Below are 19,404 nucleotides of genomic sequence, written 5' to 3'. Positions count from 1 at the left end.
CAGTCTCTGCATTAAAAACAAGGATTTCAGGAAAAACCAGAGAAATATTCAGTATTTAGTGACTTTGTTTTGTACTTAACATGTCTTGACCTCTTCTGCACAGACATTATGATAATTTACTGAACTAATTTTGTACTGTTTTAGCCCAGGTTTTCTTCAACTCATGTCCAATGTTTCTTTTTTTTTTTTGGCAACTTTTTATGATGACACTAAATACTGATGTTTTTTTTTGTTGTTGTAAAAGTCATGTAGTTTCTAGTTAAAGAGACAGACAGACAGACAGACAGACAGACAGACAGACAGATAGATACTTTATTAATCCCGAGGGAAATTCAAATATGATGAGGATATGAAACGGCGAGAAAAGGGAAGAGAAAGGTGTTGCCAGGGCAACGCAGGCATTAAACGTAAGTCATTTGGCCGCCGTTACCATGGCAACGTTTATCGCCGACCATGGGAAAATGACTCATTGGGTCAGTGTGGGGTTGAGATGGACGTGTGAAAATGAGACTGCACTACTTCCTTAAAACAAGCTGGTTTATTGAATAAGCTAATAATAATAATAATAACAATAATGCAACTTTTTATTTGTACTTCCTATATTTTAACGCTCGTTACTGTGTCTCATGATGGTGATGATCTCATTCTGATGGGACCTGTCAGTGGGTGGATGTGTAAGGAAACAAGTGAACACGGAGGCTCATGGGAATGGACAAAAAAGGTTGAGAACCCCGGCTCTACATGGTTGGAGCATTAATACACAGTAAAGACAACCGCTTGGCACATGTGACACAACAGACCTAATACAGAACTAATACTGACGGGTGAAGAAATCAGCGGTAGAAATGTAGAAATACTCGTTCAAGATTCAAGATCCTTTATTTTATTTATTTATTTATTTATTTTAACTTGTCTTGTCCAGCATCCTAACAGTAGAATGGTAGTCTGGCTGCCTTTTCGTGCTGAACAAATTTGCTTTGCCAAGGGAAACTTCATGAAGTATCAAGGTTATAATAGTTTTGGATTTTTCATTATAGTTTAGTTTTACTTAGTTTTGACTTTTTTTTCCTCTAATTCAGTTGGTTTTAATTTGTTAAAATACCGAAGACCTATTAACCCTTTCATGCATGAATTATGGGAATCTTAGTCAAGAATTTTTCCCTGAGTGTTTTTTATTACTCTTTAGGCTTAAAAAAAAAAACAAACAAAAAACAAAAAAACAATGTGATTGAAATTTTTTAATGAACCTGTTTTTCATGGAGTTACAAAAATGTCCCCTCAGCTGGACACCATGTGTTTAATTTTTTTGAAGCAAAGAAACGCAATATCAGAAAGTGACAAACTGTGTACAAACTATGAAATAAGAACATTTTTAATGCAGCTAATCTGATGTTTTCTCACATATTAACATACTCTAATAGTAGTTATTACACAGTAAAATCGCACTTAAAGATAACACTTAAAGAGTTAATTTTAACACTACCTCAGTGAACATACTATCTACAAAGTGTAAAATTTACACTGAACATAGAGTTACATTTCCAGAGTCAACTTTACTCTAGTAAGAGTTAATATTTTACACTACACTAATTAGTGTCAGTCAAGTTTTACACTATGTGAGAAGTAACACACAGTGTTATTCACATTCAACTCTGAAGAGTTAAGTGTTAAGAAATAACTTTTCCAGTGTTAAACCTACTTAACACTACATGTTGATAAATAAATTACTCCAAAGAGTGTTGATTTTTAATTGCCTCCTACCAGTGTTACATATGATGTACTATAGTCCCAGTGTCTGCAGGGGCCAAACAAAGATAACATTATTTCTGTTCCCAGTTTATTCCAAGTAAAAATGAAATACTGCAATTAAAAGTAAACATAAAATGACATGTAAAATGAAAGCCACCGACCCGATATCACGTTATCCACTTGAAATTTGGTATTTGAAAACACGTACCCAACACTGACAATGACGACGTAACTTTATTCTTGCACACAGATTCTGCATGGATGAAATAACAAAAGCAAGAGTTTATTTACACAAACTTACAAACGCAGTTTTTCGATGTGAGGAAGATGGCGATGCCACAGTCCAACTTCTCACTCAGTTTGAACGCAGAGGTTAGTGGGCGGGGCTTTTCAGAGTCATTATTTTTTAACACTGAAAGGTATCTTGCTCTTATCGGTGTTGAATTAACTTTGAGAGAGTCGATTTACTTTAACATTGAATATATGACACTGACAGTGTAAAACCTCTGTTAACTCCAATTATTTTCACCAACACTGGAAGTTATCTTGTTAAATTTTACTCTGTCCATTGTTGGAATAACTCCGAAAGAATTAAAATACTTTGACACTGCATTTTTACACTGGCAAATTTACTGTGTACTCACTTCATGGAGATAATGTGCCAAAAAAAAAAGCATTTTATGTAAGACAACATGTTAATTACAGTCTAATAACAATTAGCAATCTATTTACACTCTAACATGTCACTGCAGATCAGGTTTATCAAATAAAGCAAAGTTATAGTAATGGTATGAATGTCAGTTTAATGGATGTTGCATAACTGTGTTGGCTGATATAGAATGAAAAACAACAAAACCCATGAATATACAAGAGAACATTGATATGTGATGTTACCTAAAATTAGTTTAATATCCCACATATATCGGCAGCGGTAGATATCGGAATTGGAAATTAAGCGTTGGACAATATCGGCATATCGTTTTTTGGCAAAAAAGCCAATATCGGACATCCCTACCAGTAACAAATAATACCAGTAACAAATCAAAATCATTTATTGTCATTCAACATGAAACATGGAAAATGATATTCTGATCCACAGGACAGTGAAGTGGACGTTTTACAAAGACTCATAAACACGCATTCAAGACAGAAAAACAACAAAAGCAAAATGCAGATAGTAGCAAAAAAAAAAAAAAACAACAAATAAATGAACATAGAGGAGGAGGAGAAATGACTGGAATCCAAACATATTATTGCACGTTGTGTTGTAATAAAACTGAATATTGTGCAGTGTTGTTATTATATTGCACTTAAATGAATGCTGCTGTAAATGACTGACTTGTTGCAGTATTATTGCACATCGCTGCTGGGAGCCATGGAAATGTAATAAAACTTTAGAAGCAGAAATAAAATGTGTTTGCTGCTCTGTTGTGTTAATCTTGTGCTTGGTTATTTTGCAGATTTTTATGAAGTTCCTGACAAAGAGGTAGGTGTTTCTGCAACGGAATAGATTATCTTACATGTGTTTTTTTTATTTCATTTTCTGAACTAATGTTTTCAATTCATGTTACCTTTACAGGAGAACTCCCCAGCTCCACCACCAAGCAGGTCGGTCTGAGATTTTGTTGAATTCACATAAACTAGGAACAAAGAAACAACATTAATATTCAGAAAAGAAAAAAAAAAAAAAAAAAAAAATCACACATGCTGCACTGCAAAAATCAAAATCTTACCAAGTGTATTTTTCTCATTTCTAGTCCAAATCTCTCATCACACTTAAAATAAGACAATCACCCAAAGAGTAACTGTTCAGTGAGATTTAAGAACATATTTTTAGACAATAGATCTGGAAAATCTTATTTCAAGAAATCTTACCAAGATAATTTTCACTTGTTCCATTTTCAGATTTTTTGCTAAATTCAAGATCGAATGAATTAAGCAAAAATAATCTTTAACTAAGCAAACAAAAAAAAAAACAAAAAAAAAAAACAAACAAAAAAAAAATCTGGAAAATACATGATTATCACATAAAAAAAACAAACAAAAAAAAAAAAACACAAAATACAAAGTATAATATTCTAATAAATTATGATAAATCACATACTAATCACATAATATTAAAAACAGAGAAAAGTAGCACTGCGTCTGTTAAGGCAGGACACTTGGTGTGGACCCAAATGCAACCAGGCACTAATATCAGTGGTCAAAAAAGGGATTTATTTAACAAAAGTTCACAAAGTACAACTAGAAGCACTCGGAGAGCGCAGACCTCCGCCAAGGCTGATCAGTGGCCCCCCCCGTGGGCCCCCCCAGCCCCGATCACCACCAAAATTTAATCATTTCTTCCTAATCCCATTTCCAACAAACCCTGAAAACTCCATCCAAATCTGTCCATAACTTTTTGAGTTATGTTGCACACTAACGGACAGACAAACAAACAAACCCTGGCAAAAACATAACCTCCTTGGCGGATGTAAAAACGGATAAACAGAAAGAGAAAGCACAACATGCTGTAAAAAAAAAAAAACCCTAATAACTAAAAGAGAAGTACAACGTACTCTATACAAACTAAAAAGCCTGAGGTAGAGAACATGAGGTTCAAGATTCTATATACTTAACATTTGTTGGTCTTCTCAAGATCACAGAAACGACGCACTGACAACAGACAAAGGGAGAGGGGAAGAATATATAGGGAAGGTAGGGATCACAAACAGGTGTGGGCAATTACATGAGGAACACCAAGGTGCAGGCAATGATGGGATTAGGCAAGACAGAGACAAGACTGACAGCGTGCAGACAAAAAACAGGAAAGCAACCACCATCAGCAAAATAAAACAGGAAGAGACCAAAACCCCTAAACTAAATCAACATAACCGTCGATGCATGACAGGGTCTTTATGAGTTAAAATAATCACCTAAAGAGCAACTTTTCAGTGAGATATAAGAACTAATTTTTAGACAATGGATCTTGAAAATCTTATTTGAAGTAATGTTACCAAGATAATTTTCACTTGTTCCATGAGCAGATTTTTTTTGTTTTTGTTTTTGCTTAATTCAAGATATTTTTAATTCAAGCAAAAAAAAAAAATCTAAAAATAGGTTCTTTTATCTCACTGAAAAGTTACTCTTTAGGTGATTATGTCTTATTTTAAGTGTGATGAGATATTTGGACTAGAAATGAGAAAAATACACTTGGTAAGATTTGGATTTTTTGCAGCGTGCATGACCATATCTATCAGCATGATCAATTTCTTGTTAATCCAGAACTGAAAGCATATTTTATTTCTAAATCAATCATATTTGATCACTGTTCCTAACATATAATATAATGTAATATAATATAATATAATATAATATACACCTGGAGCTTGTAGGACCTCCCATTCTCATCTAAAATATATCATGATAAAAAATTTCATGCCAATTATCATAAATAATTATCAGAATAATTGTCAAATCAACATTTCTTTTAAGTTTAAAAGCTGATTTTTCACCCTGCGGGTACATTGCTTATGTGTTAAAATCATTATTATTATTTTTTTTTTTTTTACTTAAATTTTATTGTTTCAGTTTAGAAGTTTTACAACACAAACATTTAGAACATAGTGTCAGTTGTCATCCTGTATATTGTCCATTTTTTCCATCGATCTTCACAAGTTGCTTGCTGTAGTCTTATGATATAAGTAAGTCTCTCCATGTTGTGAATTTCTTCTACAATGTCTCTCCAGTTATTTAAGGTAGGGGGGTCCTGTTTGCACCATTTTCATGCGATGGCTTTTTTAGACGATGCCAAGAGGATTTTAATCAAATTTTTATCCTTCCTTGGTATGTCTTTTCCTATTAAATGACCCAAATATAACACAGAACATGTCCTTGGTAGTTCGTATCCCAATATTTTCTCAAGCTCTTCGCTGATAATATTCCAATATTGGTTAAAATCAATATTTATGGTCAGAACATGAGAAATATTTCAGAAATGTAGATGAAGAACATCATAAATTTGTCATTTGTAAATACAAATGACAATGTGACTAAAACTAACCCTGCAGATGGGTAGTGTTTAATCTGTTTAACCCTGACCATATTTTCAGGGGAAAAATGCCTAAACAGACATACCCAAAGTAAATGAAGAATTACTTCACAATAATAAGGTTCATATGGATGTTCTTGGTGTCTATGGACATTTACAGACCTCACAGAATCTATTCCCATTGTCTAAAATATTGTATCTATTACTATGCCTGAGTAAACTGTAACAAACTAAAAGAGAAATTGGAATTTTTTTATCCTCGCCTGTTTCTTTTCGGCTGGATTGACGATGATATGCATAAATTAACTGTTTGTGTCAGAGATTTTTAATAGCGTATATTTCACCCCACAAAGATTAAAAATCATGTTCGAACATTAAAGTTTGCACTAAAACACACTTTTGATATACTTTTATTAACATTAGGGTCTAAACTTTGAGCAAAAAAGTTGAAAAAAACATCCATTGTCCTGATTTATTATATTTTTATAGTAGATGAATATTAATATAATTTTTTCGGCCCACGGGCGGGCTGATAGGGTTAAAGGGGTTAAGAATTTACTTTGAGTTTTCATGAACATCTACGTGATCAAGTAATTAAATATAGGGGAAAATACATGATTTATACTCAATAATGCAAAATACAGAGGATAATATGACAATAAATGGTGATAAATCACTTAAAAAAGTTAAATAGAGAGAAAAATTCAACTGGGAACAACTGGAAAAGTAGCCGTAGGTGTTTATGGGTTAAACACAGTCTAATCATCTGTACGTTTCTATTTCCAGACTGCGTCCTGTCCCCACAACAAAATCACCCTCTTTACCCCCTAAACCCATCCCCAGGTAGGACCGAACACTGCACATCTGACTCACACTCATACTTTTTTTGGCATTTTTGCTTTGCTTTTCTAACCCAAAACTTACACTGATTTGTTTTAGACCGAATACAAGAAGATGTCATCTGACTGTAAGTAATGACAGCTATTTATCAGTACATTTAACCCTTTCATGCATGAATTACGAGAACCTTAGTCAAGATTTTCCTGAGGGTTTTTATTCTTCTTTAGACGTGAAAAAAAAAAAAATGCAATTGAGATTTTTTACGAAACTATTTTTTGTGGAGTTAGAAAAATGTCCACTCAACTGGATAATTAGCAATTGATTTACATTAACCCTTTCATGCATAGGTCACTACAGTGGACAGTTATTCTACAGCTGTTCTCTTGTATATTAATGGGTATTGTTGTTTTAGTTCCATATCAGCCAACACAGTGGACGTTTACGCACCATCTCATACCCTGACAATCATACCATTACTGTAACTTTGCTGTTCTTGATAAACCTGATCTGCAGTAACATTTTTTAGTGTAAATCAATTGTTATTTGTTTGACAAGAAGGTTTTTTTTTTTTGCATATTATCTCCATGAAGTGAGTAATTACTAGCATTAGAATATGTTAAAAATGTCGGAGGAGATCAGATTAGCAGCCTTAAAAATGTTTTTATTTCATTGTTTTCAAATCACTGTCTGATATTGGGTTTTAAACATGTTTCTTTACTTAAAAAATTAAATACATGGATATTTTTGGAACTCTATAGGGAAAAAAAACTCAATCTCATTGTTTTTTTCATGCTTAAGGAGGAATAAAAACACAGAAGAAAAAAATCTTGGCTAAGGTTCTCACAATTCATGCTTGAAAGGGTTAAAACACATTACTGCAGATCAAGCTTATCAAGAACAGCAAAGTTACAGTGATGGTACGAATTGCTGTTGAAATACAGCCAGTGATGCATGGCGTCTAACTTAGCTGACATGGGATTAATTGTAAATTTCTTCCGATAAAAAATAAATATCTGGAATTTTTAACAATGATATTAATCCTTAGGTGTTACTTGGTGCTGCATATTTTTTTCTACCTTCAGGGGTGTCCTGATATAGAGGGATTTACAAGATATACCTTCATTTCTGACTTCCTGTCGGCCATCTTGGTTATGAGTTGTTTGGGTTTTTTTTTAAATGCACTTCCCACGATGGGCTAGTAGGTGTCAGTGTATGGGATAACGCACAAACACCCACTGTGTTGGTTGATATGCAACTTAAACAACAAAACCTATGAATATCGAAGAGAACAGCTGTAGAATAACTGTCCATTGTACTGACCACTGTGCATGAAAGAGTTGAAGTGGTTTTCTGGTGTAATTTATCCATTTAACTCTTTCATGCATAGTGGTCACTACAATGGACAGTTATTCTACAGCTGTTCCCTTGTATATTCATGGGTTTTGTTGTTTTACTTGCATTTCAGCACACAGTGAACGTTTATGCATCATCCCATACACTGCAATTCATACCATTACTGTCTTTTTGGATATTATCTGCATGAAGTTAGTAATAACTAGTATTAGAGTATGTTAAAATGTGAGAAAACATCAGATTAGCTGCATGAAAAATGTTTTTATTTCATTGTTTTTGCGCAGTATCTCATTTTCTGATGATGGGTTTTAAAATCAAATCAAATCAACCTTTATTTATAAAGCGCTTTTCATCCACAGATGCAACACAAAGTGCTTTACAGAATTAAAAACAATTACACAATAAAAACAGAAAAACAATTACAATGAAATTTTAACCCTTTCATGCACGAATTATGAGAACCTTAATCAAATTTTTTTCCTAAGTGTTTTTATTCCTCTTTAGACATGAAAAAAAACAATGTGATTGAACCTTTTCTTCTGGGAAAAAAAAATTGAATAATTTAAAAAATGTAAAAACTACATTACAAAAATAATAATAATAATAATAATAATAATAATAATAATAATAATAATAATAATAATAATAATAATAATAATAATCTTATGAACCTATTTTCAGGAAGTTGCAAAAATGTCCACTCAGCTGGACACCACACGTTTAATTTTTGACGCACAGAAACATGTATTTACTGATAAATTGCATGAAAACTATGGGGAGGGCTTGTGATTCTGGGGGTTTATGCTCAGGAGAGATCTACATAATGTTACCAATTCATGTCAGAAAAGATATGTAGTGTCTTAAAACTTTAATAAAGATATGTGTAAAAAAACAAACAAACAAAAAAACAACAAAAAGAACAACAAAATCCATGAATATATAAGAGAACAGCTGTAGAATAGCTGTCCACTGGAGTGACCAGTATGCATGAAAAGGTTAATACATGGGGTTTTTTTCTTCAAAAATTAAATGCTTGGTGTCCAGCTGAGTGGACATTTTTGTAACTCACTGAAAAATAAGTTCATAAAAAAATTTCAATCGCATTGTGTTTTTTCATGCCTAAAGAGGAATAAAAACACTTAAGAAAAAAATCTCGACTATGGCTCTCATAATTCATGCATGAAAGGGTTAAAGACATGTTGACTTAATAGTTTTTGTGTTTGTTCAGGTCCAGGAACCAACAGGAGAAGATGAATATGAAGTGTGTGACCCAGATGATGGTGAGTATTAGCCTCAATCAATATTTTAACCCAGTATTTAGTTTGATCTGAGTTCAGAAAAGCTGTTCAACATGGTGCGCCATCTAGAGGACAGACAGTGTAAGGATGAATGGAACACTAGTCGCTTTTCCATTGGACATCTGCGCAAAACTTTACTGATATTTACTAAATGTTGAAAAAATAGAAGTGCGTAATGTCAGTTTTTCCATTAAATCACAAATGCGATGATTTGTTTATTTATTATCGCGAGATGTCACCATGACGACGACCGTAAATGTCTGTTGTTTTGAGTTTAGAATGCTCGTTACCCCTCTGTCCTGTACTAAAGTAAAAAATGTTTGGGTTTCCTCGTGTGTCCATCCACACTGCCGCCATGTTTGTTTTAAAACTCTTCTTCTTCTTCTTACATTTATTGTATTTAATATTATATACAGGGTGGGGAAGCAAAATTTACAATATTTTGAGGCAGGGATTGAAAGACAGTGTATGACCAATTAGTTTATTGAAAGTCATGAGAATTTATTTGCCACAAGAAAATGTACATAATAGAAAATGTTTTTATTCTATGTGTCCTCCTTCTTTCTCCATAACTGCCTTCACACGCTTCCTGAAACTTGCGCAAGTGTTCCTCAAATATTCGGGTGACAACTTCTCCCATTCTTCTTTAATAGTATCTTCCAGACTTTCTCGTGATACTTTTGCTCATAGTCATTCTCTTCTTTCCATTATAAACAGTCTTTATGGACACTCCAACTATTTTTGAAATCTCCTTTGGTGTGACGAGTGCATTCAGCAAATCACACACTCTTTGACGTTTGCTTTCCTGATTACTCATATGGGCAAAAGTTTCTGAAAAGGTATGGATAATAGTGTTAGGTATGATTATGACATCAATATATGTTTGGTTTCAAAACAATGGACGTAGTGCCTGCTGAGAAAAAACAACTAAATGTTCATTGTAAATTTTGCTTCCCCACCCTGTATTCATTTCAAATTTATGTAGATTTATGTGTATATGTGTTTATATATGTAGATGTGTATATATATGTGGGTTTTTGTATACACTTTTTTTTTTTGTTTTTAACTTTGGGTTGAATTGTTTTCCTTAACTATTTCTTTGTCTTTTATTCGGGTTTTGAGTGGCTGGCCTTGGGGGGTGGTAGTGGTAGTGGTGGGGGGTGGGGGTTGACATTCAGGTGTGGCAGTTGATGTCTGTTCTATATTTTTGTACCTTATGCAGTGCATCCCTTTGTCTGTTTAAAATGTTCGAAATGTCCTATAAATAAAGAAAAAAATTAAAAGAAAGAAAGAAAGAAAGAAACCTCTTCTTCATTTGTTGTAACATCTGTCAACATTATTTCTTTCAGGTTGCAACGATAAACCAGCAGAGGGTCGTCCTCCAGTTTTACCCAAACCTCTGCCCAGAGAGTGAGCGTCACTTCATTTATAATCCTTTTAACCCTTAAAGACCTAGAATTAATTTTTGTGGTGACTTCCAAATGATTTTTTCTCTATGAATAACTTTCCATAAGTGATTTATCACCATTTATTATAATATTATCTTCTGCACTTTGTATTTTTCAGTGAATACCAGGCATTTTCTTACATTTAATTTACTGACCATATAGATTTTCATAAAAGCCCTGAGTAAATTCGGTTGTTAAAATTATTATATAAAGGTTTTTATATCAAAAAAGAAAAAAAAAATCGATTACATTACAGAGAACTTTAGTGATCCCTCGGGCAGAACCTTTAGGAAATTATGGTTCCAGAAGCAGCACAACACAGAATGTAGAAAAAGAGACAATTGCACATGAGAAATTATTAGTGGAAAATAAAGTATATAAATAATAAAGTAGTAATAATAATAAATAATAATAAAAAAGTAATATGTACAGCATAGATAGAGAGAGAGAGAGAGAGAGAGAGAGAGAGAGAGAGAGAGAGAGAGAGTTTAATAATAGCAAAACTACTAATGATAATTATAACAAGAAAAGCACTCGGAGAGCGCAGACCTCCGCCAAGACAGATCTGTCAACCCCCCCCCCCCCCAATCACCACCAAAATTTAATCATTTCTTCCTTGTCCCAATATCAACATTTCCTGAAAATTTCATGAAAATCCGTCCATAACTTTATGAGTTATCCTGCTAACAAACAAACAAACATGCAAACAAACACACAAAGCAAAATGATCACAATACCTCCTGGCAGAGGTAATAAAGTGATGACAATAATAATTAGAAGAAAAGTGACTTTTTCAAGAAAAATACCATCAATTCAATGTAAAAACAAACATCTACAGCCCACTGTCATTCATTAAACTACATGATTTAGAAAGAAAATACCAGCGTTTCCACTTCGGAGCCTCTGAACGTCCAAATGGGTCGTATCTGATGACTGTGATAAGCTGAGAAACTGTATTTTACCTGAATTATTTACATGTTTTAATAGGATTATGTAAGGCAAGGCAAGGCAAATTTATTTGTAAAGCACCATTCATACACAAGGCAATTCAAAGTGCTTTACAAAGGCATAGAAACACATAAAAAATTACATGAAAATCATAGAGAATAAAACGTTAACGAAAAGGTAAGTGCAGAAAAGATAAAAAAAAAAAAAAAGAAAGAAAGAAAGAAAGAAATTAAAACAAGAATAAGACACAGTTAAAACAAAAGCTAAACTCAAAATCAATTAAAACAGTTAAAATTGTGAGTTGCAGTGCAGGTATTAAAAAAAGGTGGTTCAAAGGTTTGTTGAGCCGCATTATGTAATAAATTCCCATTATGTAATAGAAGTTCAAAATGTAATAAGAATGTCACGTCATCTTGTAATAAAGCCGCATTATGTAATAAACTGACACATTTTGTAATAAACTACCTCAATGCATTATGTAGTAAATTTTTTCACATTATGTAGTAAGTTATTACAATTTGAGAAATTTATTACAAAATGCACCTGACACATTTTTATTTTCAGGAAAATGGACTGGAGCTGATCTCTGTGACATAAATGGATAAAACACACAATAAATGTTTGCTGTTCAATCTGAGGGTGTCAAGGAACATTTTTCCAAGATCATAAGATACTGTATCAGACACAACTGACACGGCAATATAATAACAATGTGCTAAATTAACCTGTAAACTGTGGTTAAAGCTCTGATTCCATTACCTGTAGCTCCTGTGACTAATTTCTTCTAAATTACTCTGAAATTATATTAATTTGGATTGTTATTACATAATGAACCATGTTATTACTTTTTTTTTTTTTTTAATAAAAATGTGTCAAGTGCATTTTGTAATAAATTTCTCAAATTGTAATAACTTCCTACATAATGTGAAAAAATGTACTATATAATGCGTTGACGCAGTTTATTACAAAATGTGTCAGTTTATTACATAATGCGGCTTTATCACAAGATGATGTGACGTTCTTATTACATTTTGAACTTTTATTATATAATAGGAATTGATTACATAATGCGGCTCAACAAGGTTCTTTCAGATCTGTAGATACTTTTGGTCGTTGTGACTGTTGTAGGTGTTTGAGGATTAAAGTTACTGTATATTAAATCTGTGTTTTCTTCCTTCAGGAGGTCACCAAAGCCTCCTCTAAGGCCGGTAAGAATATGGTTTCTTTCTTTTTCCCTATAATGATGTGTTCGATCATTGTTTGTTATTTTCCACATGCTGACATCATCTCTGTGTGACTTTTATCGCAGAGGCCAGAGTCAAAACCACGGGAATTTGAGAGTAAGTGTTTACCCTGTTAAAATGAATTCCACTTACTGAAACGTATGCACAAATCTGCTGAATTCTTCGTATGTTGTATGAATCCTCAGTGTGAGGAGGACGGCAGTATGGTCCAGCTGACCGACTTATTTTAGGACTGTATGTTCAGTATGATGCAGGGAGATTCTAGGATTAGACCCTAATGACAGTGACGGGCATAAAGCACCACGTTCCATTCACTTCCCCATGAAACCAGTCATTTCACTGGATAACAGTTAATGCTTTAATATTTATGCACAGCCTGATGTTTTTACACGGAAGTAACATCTGTAATGTACCAGTTTGGGATTAATAAAGTACATCTATCTATCTATCTATCTATCTATCTATCTATCTATCTATCTATCTATCTATCTATCTATCTATCTATCTCTCTCTCTCTCTGTCTGTCTGTCTGTCTGTCTGTCGGTCGGTCGGTCTCTCTCTCTCTCTCTCTCTATCTATCTACCTCTCTCTCTCTCTCTCTCTCTGTCTGTTGGTCGGTCTCTCTCTCTCTCTCTCTCTCTCTCTCTCTCTCTATCTATCTATCTATCTATCTATCTATCTATCTATCTATCTATCTACCTCTCTCTCTCTCTGTCTCTCTCTGTCGGTCGGTCTCTCTCTCTCTCTCTCTCTCTCTCTGTCTGTTGGTCGGTCTCTCTCTCTCTCTCTCTCTCTCTCTCTCTCTCTCTCTCTCTATCTATCTATCTATCTATCTATCTATCTATCTATCTATCTATCTATCTATCTATCTCTCTCTCTCTCTGTCTGTCGGTCGGTCTCTCTCTCTCTCTATCTATCTATCTATCTCTCTCTCTCTCTCTCTCTCTCTCTGTCTGTCGGTCGGTCTCTCTCTCTATCTCTCTATCTATCTATCTATCTATCTATCTATCTATCTATCTATCTATCTATCTATCTATCTATGTCTGTCGGTCTGTCTGTCTGTCTGTCTCTCTCTCTCTCTCTCTCTCTGTCTGTCGATCAGTCGGTCTCTCTCTCTCTCTCTCTCTCGCTTGGTCGGTCTCTCTCTCTCTCTCTCTCTCTCTCTCTCTCGCTCGGTCAGTCTCTCTCTCTCTATCTCGCTCGGTCGGTCTCGCTCTCTCTCTCTCTCTCTCTCTCTCTCTCTCTCTCTCTCTCTCTATCTATCTATCTATCTATCTCTGTCTGTCGGTCGGTCTCTCTCTATCTATCTATCTCTCTCTCTCTCGGTCTGTCAGTCTCTCTCTCTCTCTCTCTCTCTCTCTATCTATCTATTTCTCAGTTTCTTGAACTCTATAAACTACATGGCTTTTACAAAAAACTGTCAGTATTTGGTGTCATCATAAAAAGTTGCATGAACAATAACAAATGTTGGACATGAGTAGAATAAAACTCTATGGACGTATAGAGTTTGTGTATCTGTCTAATTTTTCAATGTTGGTAAAAACCTAAATTCTTTCAATAAAAAGAAAATAAATAAATTTGAGTGCATATCTAGGATCTTTTTGTGCATTTATAGCATTTTTGTAACTGTAACTACAACATTTCCATTTCCATACCGACCCGTTTACCATCCAAAGGCCAGTAAAGTAGAAGATCTTAAAGCATTAAACATGTCTGAGGGATTTGTCTTTATTTCCTTTTCTGTCCATGCATCCAATAAACCTTGCATGTATTTTCTCCTCAGGTCGAACGCTGCCTGTGATAAACCCTGAGCTGCCTCCGACTCCTCCTAAAGGATATTCACTGGACCAAAAACGACCAAAGTAAGCAACACAACATCCACATTATCCTCCAGAACTCTGCATCCACACTGAGCATAAGGCAATTTAATGCAACTCAGATGAGGAAATGATGGTGTGTGTCGGTGTGTTTGCAGGATTCCTCTTCCACAGTTTACCGCCCACAGTAAGTCTGGATTTTACTCGTGTCTCACAGCAGGTACCAACATGAAGCGAATTTTTATTTCTGTGTGACTTTCATACTAAACACTAGTGTGTGTGTGTGTGTGTGTGTGTGTGTGTGTGTGTGTGTGTGTGTGTGTGTGTGTCTCAGGACAAACTGACAGAGGAAGTGTTTCTGCTGAAAATGGAGTCACAGACCAAGATATGGTAAATCATCTTACAATGCACACTGTAAAAAAATAATCCTATTTTTTACAGTACACTCAGGATGATGCTTTAAAACAGGGGGGTCAAACATGAGGCCCATGGGCCAAGACATGGTGCGAAAATTACACTGACGATATTAACAGTCAAGGATGTTGAACTGGTTTTAGTTCAGGTTCCACAAACAGACCAATGTGATCTGAAATAAAATAATAGCGTTAATAATGACTCCAAATTTTCTTCTTGGTTTAATGTGAAAAATATATTCTTCCCAGTCCTTTTCGAGTGTAGATGAATGATTTTGGAATTTGCTTGTATTCTGTTAATGCTCGAAATAAACAAATAAAATCAAATGAAAATTAAATATATTACATTATGGCTGTAAAATAATGACGACTCCAAATTTTTCTCTTCATTATAGTGCAAAAAAATAACATTGAATTATGAGAATATTAACATTAACAAACTATCCAAACTAAACCAGAGACACAAGACTTGGACCCAAATGCACAACCAACAGACAGGAAATAAGAAAATGAGTGTTTATTAAACACGGACAGGATAAACAGTTCACAAAAAGGTTTCTTTAAAGAATCCTTGTAGATTAGACTGTGTGAATTCGTCACGGCGTCCGAATCCAGCAAGGAGATCTCTCTGCCCAGGTCGGGAGCACACGACGGGAACCCGACTAGGAATAAACAGAGAAATGTCAGGGGACAGACCAGGTCATACACAGGGAATCCAAAAAACAGGCAACGGTACATGGGGAAAAGCTAAAGCACTAACCGTGAGTCCAGGCAGTAAGTCGAAAAAACCAGTGAGGCAGAATCAGGCAGAGGAACCAATGGGGATCAGGCAGGCTCAGAGAACGAGGAACAACAAGGTCCGTATTTTTTCCCACACCGGGTCAGGAACGAACAGACAGGCAGACGAACAGGTTCAGAGAATCGCTGGTAGGTAATCACAACACAAGGAAGGAATACGAACTGGCACAGGACAGGGGAAAACACAGGGCTTAAATACACAGAAGGGAGGGAAGACAATGAGACACAGGTGGAACAAATCAGGGCGGAGACAGGTGATCAACACAGGTGAAACAATCAGGGAGAGGAAGTAAAGACACCAGACATGACACAAGAGGAGGATTAACAAAATAAAACAGGAAGTGACACACAAGACAGACAAAACATACAAGAGTCCGGTACTGATATGACAATTATAACTTTTATCCTGTGATTATTAAATTGAATATATATATATATATATATATATATATATATATATATATATATATATATATATATATATATATATATTTTTTTTTTTTTTTTTTTTAAATTTAATAATCACAGAATAAAAGTTGTAATAAAGTAATAACAGTAATAGTAGTCATAACAACGATATACTATAAGTAGTAAGTAATATTCACATGTTATTGTTAAAGGATAGTTTGATAAAGTTAATATTTTTATAATGTAATGTCATTTTTTGCACTGAAAACAACAATTAAAAGAGTAGTAATGATAAAGTAGTAGCAATAATAATAATAATAATAATAATAATAATAATAATAATAATAATAATAATAATAAACAGCTATTATGTTATGTTATAATATTGTAATATGCACAACTTGTACATACATACATACATATATATATATATATATATATATATATATATATATATATATATATATATATATAAAATTTAATGATCACAGGATAAAAGTTATAATAAAATGATAACAGTAATAGTAGTCATAACGATATATAAGTAAATAAGTAATATTCACATTTTATTGTTGTTAATGTTAATATTTTTATAATTTAATGTGTTTTTTTATTTGCTGTAAAATGAGAAAAATGTGGAGTTGTGATTAATTCTAGGTTCTTATGTTATTATTTTCCTAGTCAAATTGTGCTGAATGTGGAACCTGAACTAAACTGACTTTGACGTCTGTTTTTTTAAATGTCCTTTAGGATGCAGACGTCTATAGGAAACCGTGGTACGCCGAAGCATGTGACCGCAAGACCGCTGATGACGTCCTGTTACGATGCAGTCAAGTGAGAATGTCATTAGCGACATGTGAGCTGCTGCTGGATCCTCCTTCCCCTGGGGGGTCTGCAGGTGGGGGCCCCTGCTGACTGAGCCTGTGTGTTTGTGTTTAAGGACGGGGGGTTCATGGTGAGGAAGAGCTCCGGTCAGGATGCACAGCAGCCGTACACCTTAGTGGTGTTTTACAAAGGCAGAGTCTACAACATCCCCATCCGCTACATCCCAACCACCAAACAGTACGCCCTGGGAAGAGAGAAGAGGGGCGAGGAGGTACGGAGGAACACTTTATTCAGGATGGCAATGAGTTTCACACCAACTGTAGCAGAGGAACCACTCTATTACTGTATCTGTTACTGAAGTGAAAGTAGTAATTAGAGTAAAACTACAGAGTTAAAGGAAATGTGCTGCATTTAAAAACCATAAAGTACTGTTTTCACTTTTCAGTGTCACTGACTGCACACTTGTCACTTTATTTATTATTATAATTATTATTACAATTTTTGTAATTTTTAGACACTTTAACAAATCTTTATATGTATTTTATTTTATTTTTCTATTATATTTGATGCATACTGTCTTGTGCTGCTGTACATTTGATTTCCCCCCTTTTATCTTATCTTTTCCTTACCTTAATAGAATAGAGAATGAATGACTCATATATATGTGTGTGTGTATATATATACACACACACACACACATATATATATACATATACATACATACATACATACATACAACATAATTAGCTACTTATTATTATTATTATTATTATTATTATTATTATATTATTATTATTATTATTACTATATTATTACCACCTTGCTACTTGTTGTTTCTACTAGTATTTTACAATGTGCAACTACCTGTTTTTTTTTTGTTTGTGTTTTTTTGGGTGAGGGTCAATACTGTTTTCTTTTTTTATAATTATTGTTTTGCTGTTTCCTTGTAGTATTTCTTGTGTGTATATTTGGTGTTGTCAGAACCTAAATTTCCTGAGGGTTCTGCCCAAAGGATCAATACAGTTCAGTCTAATCTAATCTAATCTAAAATAATCTAATCTAATCTAATCTAATTTTACAGTAAATAAAGCACACATAAAGTAGATTTCACATTATAAATCAAGCCATTTGAGAAATTAAAGCACTTAAAGCTTTAAGTTTTAAGTCAAGATTCACTCATTTCTGTCATTTCTCCTTTACTTAAACTTGTCTTTCAAGTAACTTTTCTCTCTCTTTCTTCAAACCAGTATTTCAGTAACGTGTCCCACATCATTGAGAACCACCAGAGGATTCCACTGGTTCTGATCGACAGCCAGAGTAACACCAAAGACGCCACCAAGCTCTGCCTCCCAGTGAAGCCCTAAAGCAGGGGTGTCAAACACACGGCCCGTGGGCCAGAACTAGCCCGCCAAAGGGTCTGACCCAGCCCATGGGACGGATTAGTAAAGCACAAAAATTACACTGAAGATATTAACAGTAAAGGATGTTAAAAGACTTTTAGTTCAGGGGCCACATACAGACCAATATGATCTAAAGTAAAATAATAACCTATAGATAATGACTGAATTTTCTTCTTGGTGTAATGTGAAAAAAATTATATTACTTTATGCCCATAAATAAGAACTTTTTTTATTAGTGCAAAAAAATAATATTGAATTATAAAAATATTTACAGTAACAAACTATCCTTTAATAATAAAATGTAAATAACCTGAACAAATGTCACTGTTTTTGCCTTTTTTTATAGTTACTGTATTATTATTTTCTTATAATATTTCTTGTACTGTATATTTGGTGTTGTGCTTCTATTGGAACCTCATTAGATCAATACAGTTTTATCTAATCTAATCTAATCTAATCTAATCTAATCTAATCTAATCTAATCTAATCTAATGTGAATAACCTGAACAAATATGAAAGAAAGAAAAAGAAAATAAAGTGCAATTTTAACAATATTCTGCCTGTTACTAAATGTTTTGTGTTTTTGTTAATCTGATCCATAATACACATGTATACATGATAAATTGAGGCATAATATTTTTAAAACTGCACTTATTCTTCTTAAGAAATGTAAGTTTTTTCGGGTTATTACCCCGCCCCACGAAGGGGAAGCAAAGGGTATTGTTTTAAGTTTAGTTTGTTTGTTTGTTAACACTTCAGCAGCAAAACTATTGGTTGAATTCATCCTAAATTGGGTTTACAGATTACCAGTGACACAGAATAGATGTGATTAC

The 19,404-nt window shown here is 33.9% G+C and overlaps 1 protein-coding gene across 2 annotated transcripts in view; it reads left to right on the top strand.

The window, feature by feature from the left end:
• The window catches only part of blnk (B cell linker), an 84,459-nt gene extending 65,399 nt beyond the window's left edge, over window positions 1-19,060 (top strand). Inside the window, exons 11-24 of one of the 2 annotated variants that reach the window (XM_030156710.1) lie at window positions 3,210-3,235; window positions 3,329-3,357; window positions 6,566-6,622; window positions 6,719-6,746; window positions 9,201-9,252; window positions 10,620-10,680; window positions 12,847-12,874; window positions 12,976-13,006; window positions 14,694-14,772; window positions 14,886-14,914; window positions 15,062-15,117; window positions 17,097-17,180; window positions 17,287-17,442; window positions 18,419-19,060. In XM_030156710.1, the coding sequence (XP_030012570.1) occupies window positions 3,210-3,235; window positions 3,329-3,357; window positions 6,566-6,622; window positions 6,719-6,746; window positions 9,201-9,252; window positions 10,620-10,680; window positions 12,847-12,874; window positions 12,976-13,006; window positions 14,694-14,772; window positions 14,886-14,914; window positions 15,062-15,117; window positions 17,097-17,180; window positions 17,287-17,442; window positions 18,419-18,535 (833 nt within the window). In that variant the 3' untranslated portion in view covers window positions 18,536-19,060. The remainder of the gene's footprint in view (window positions 1-3,209; window positions 3,236-3,328; window positions 3,358-6,565; window positions 6,623-6,718; window positions 6,747-9,200; window positions 9,253-10,619; window positions 10,681-12,846; window positions 12,875-12,975; window positions 13,007-14,693; window positions 14,773-14,885; window positions 14,915-15,061; window positions 15,118-17,096; window positions 17,181-17,286; window positions 17,443-18,418) is intronic. The other variant, XM_030156711.1, reaches the window with a different exon arrangement.
• Window positions 19,061-19,404: the final 344 nt, after the last annotated feature.

The sequence above is a fragment of the Sphaeramia orbicularis genome, chromosome 15, assembly GCF_902148855.1.
Source record: "Sphaeramia orbicularis chromosome 15, fSphaOr1.1, whole genome shotgun sequence".
In the NCBI taxonomy this organism is placed as follows: domain Eukaryota; kingdom Metazoa; phylum Chordata; class Actinopteri; order Kurtiformes; family Apogonidae; genus Sphaeramia; species Sphaeramia orbicularis.
The sequence above is the reverse complement of the archived record's forward strand: the minus strand, read 5'-3'. Positions and strand labels throughout refer to the sequence as shown.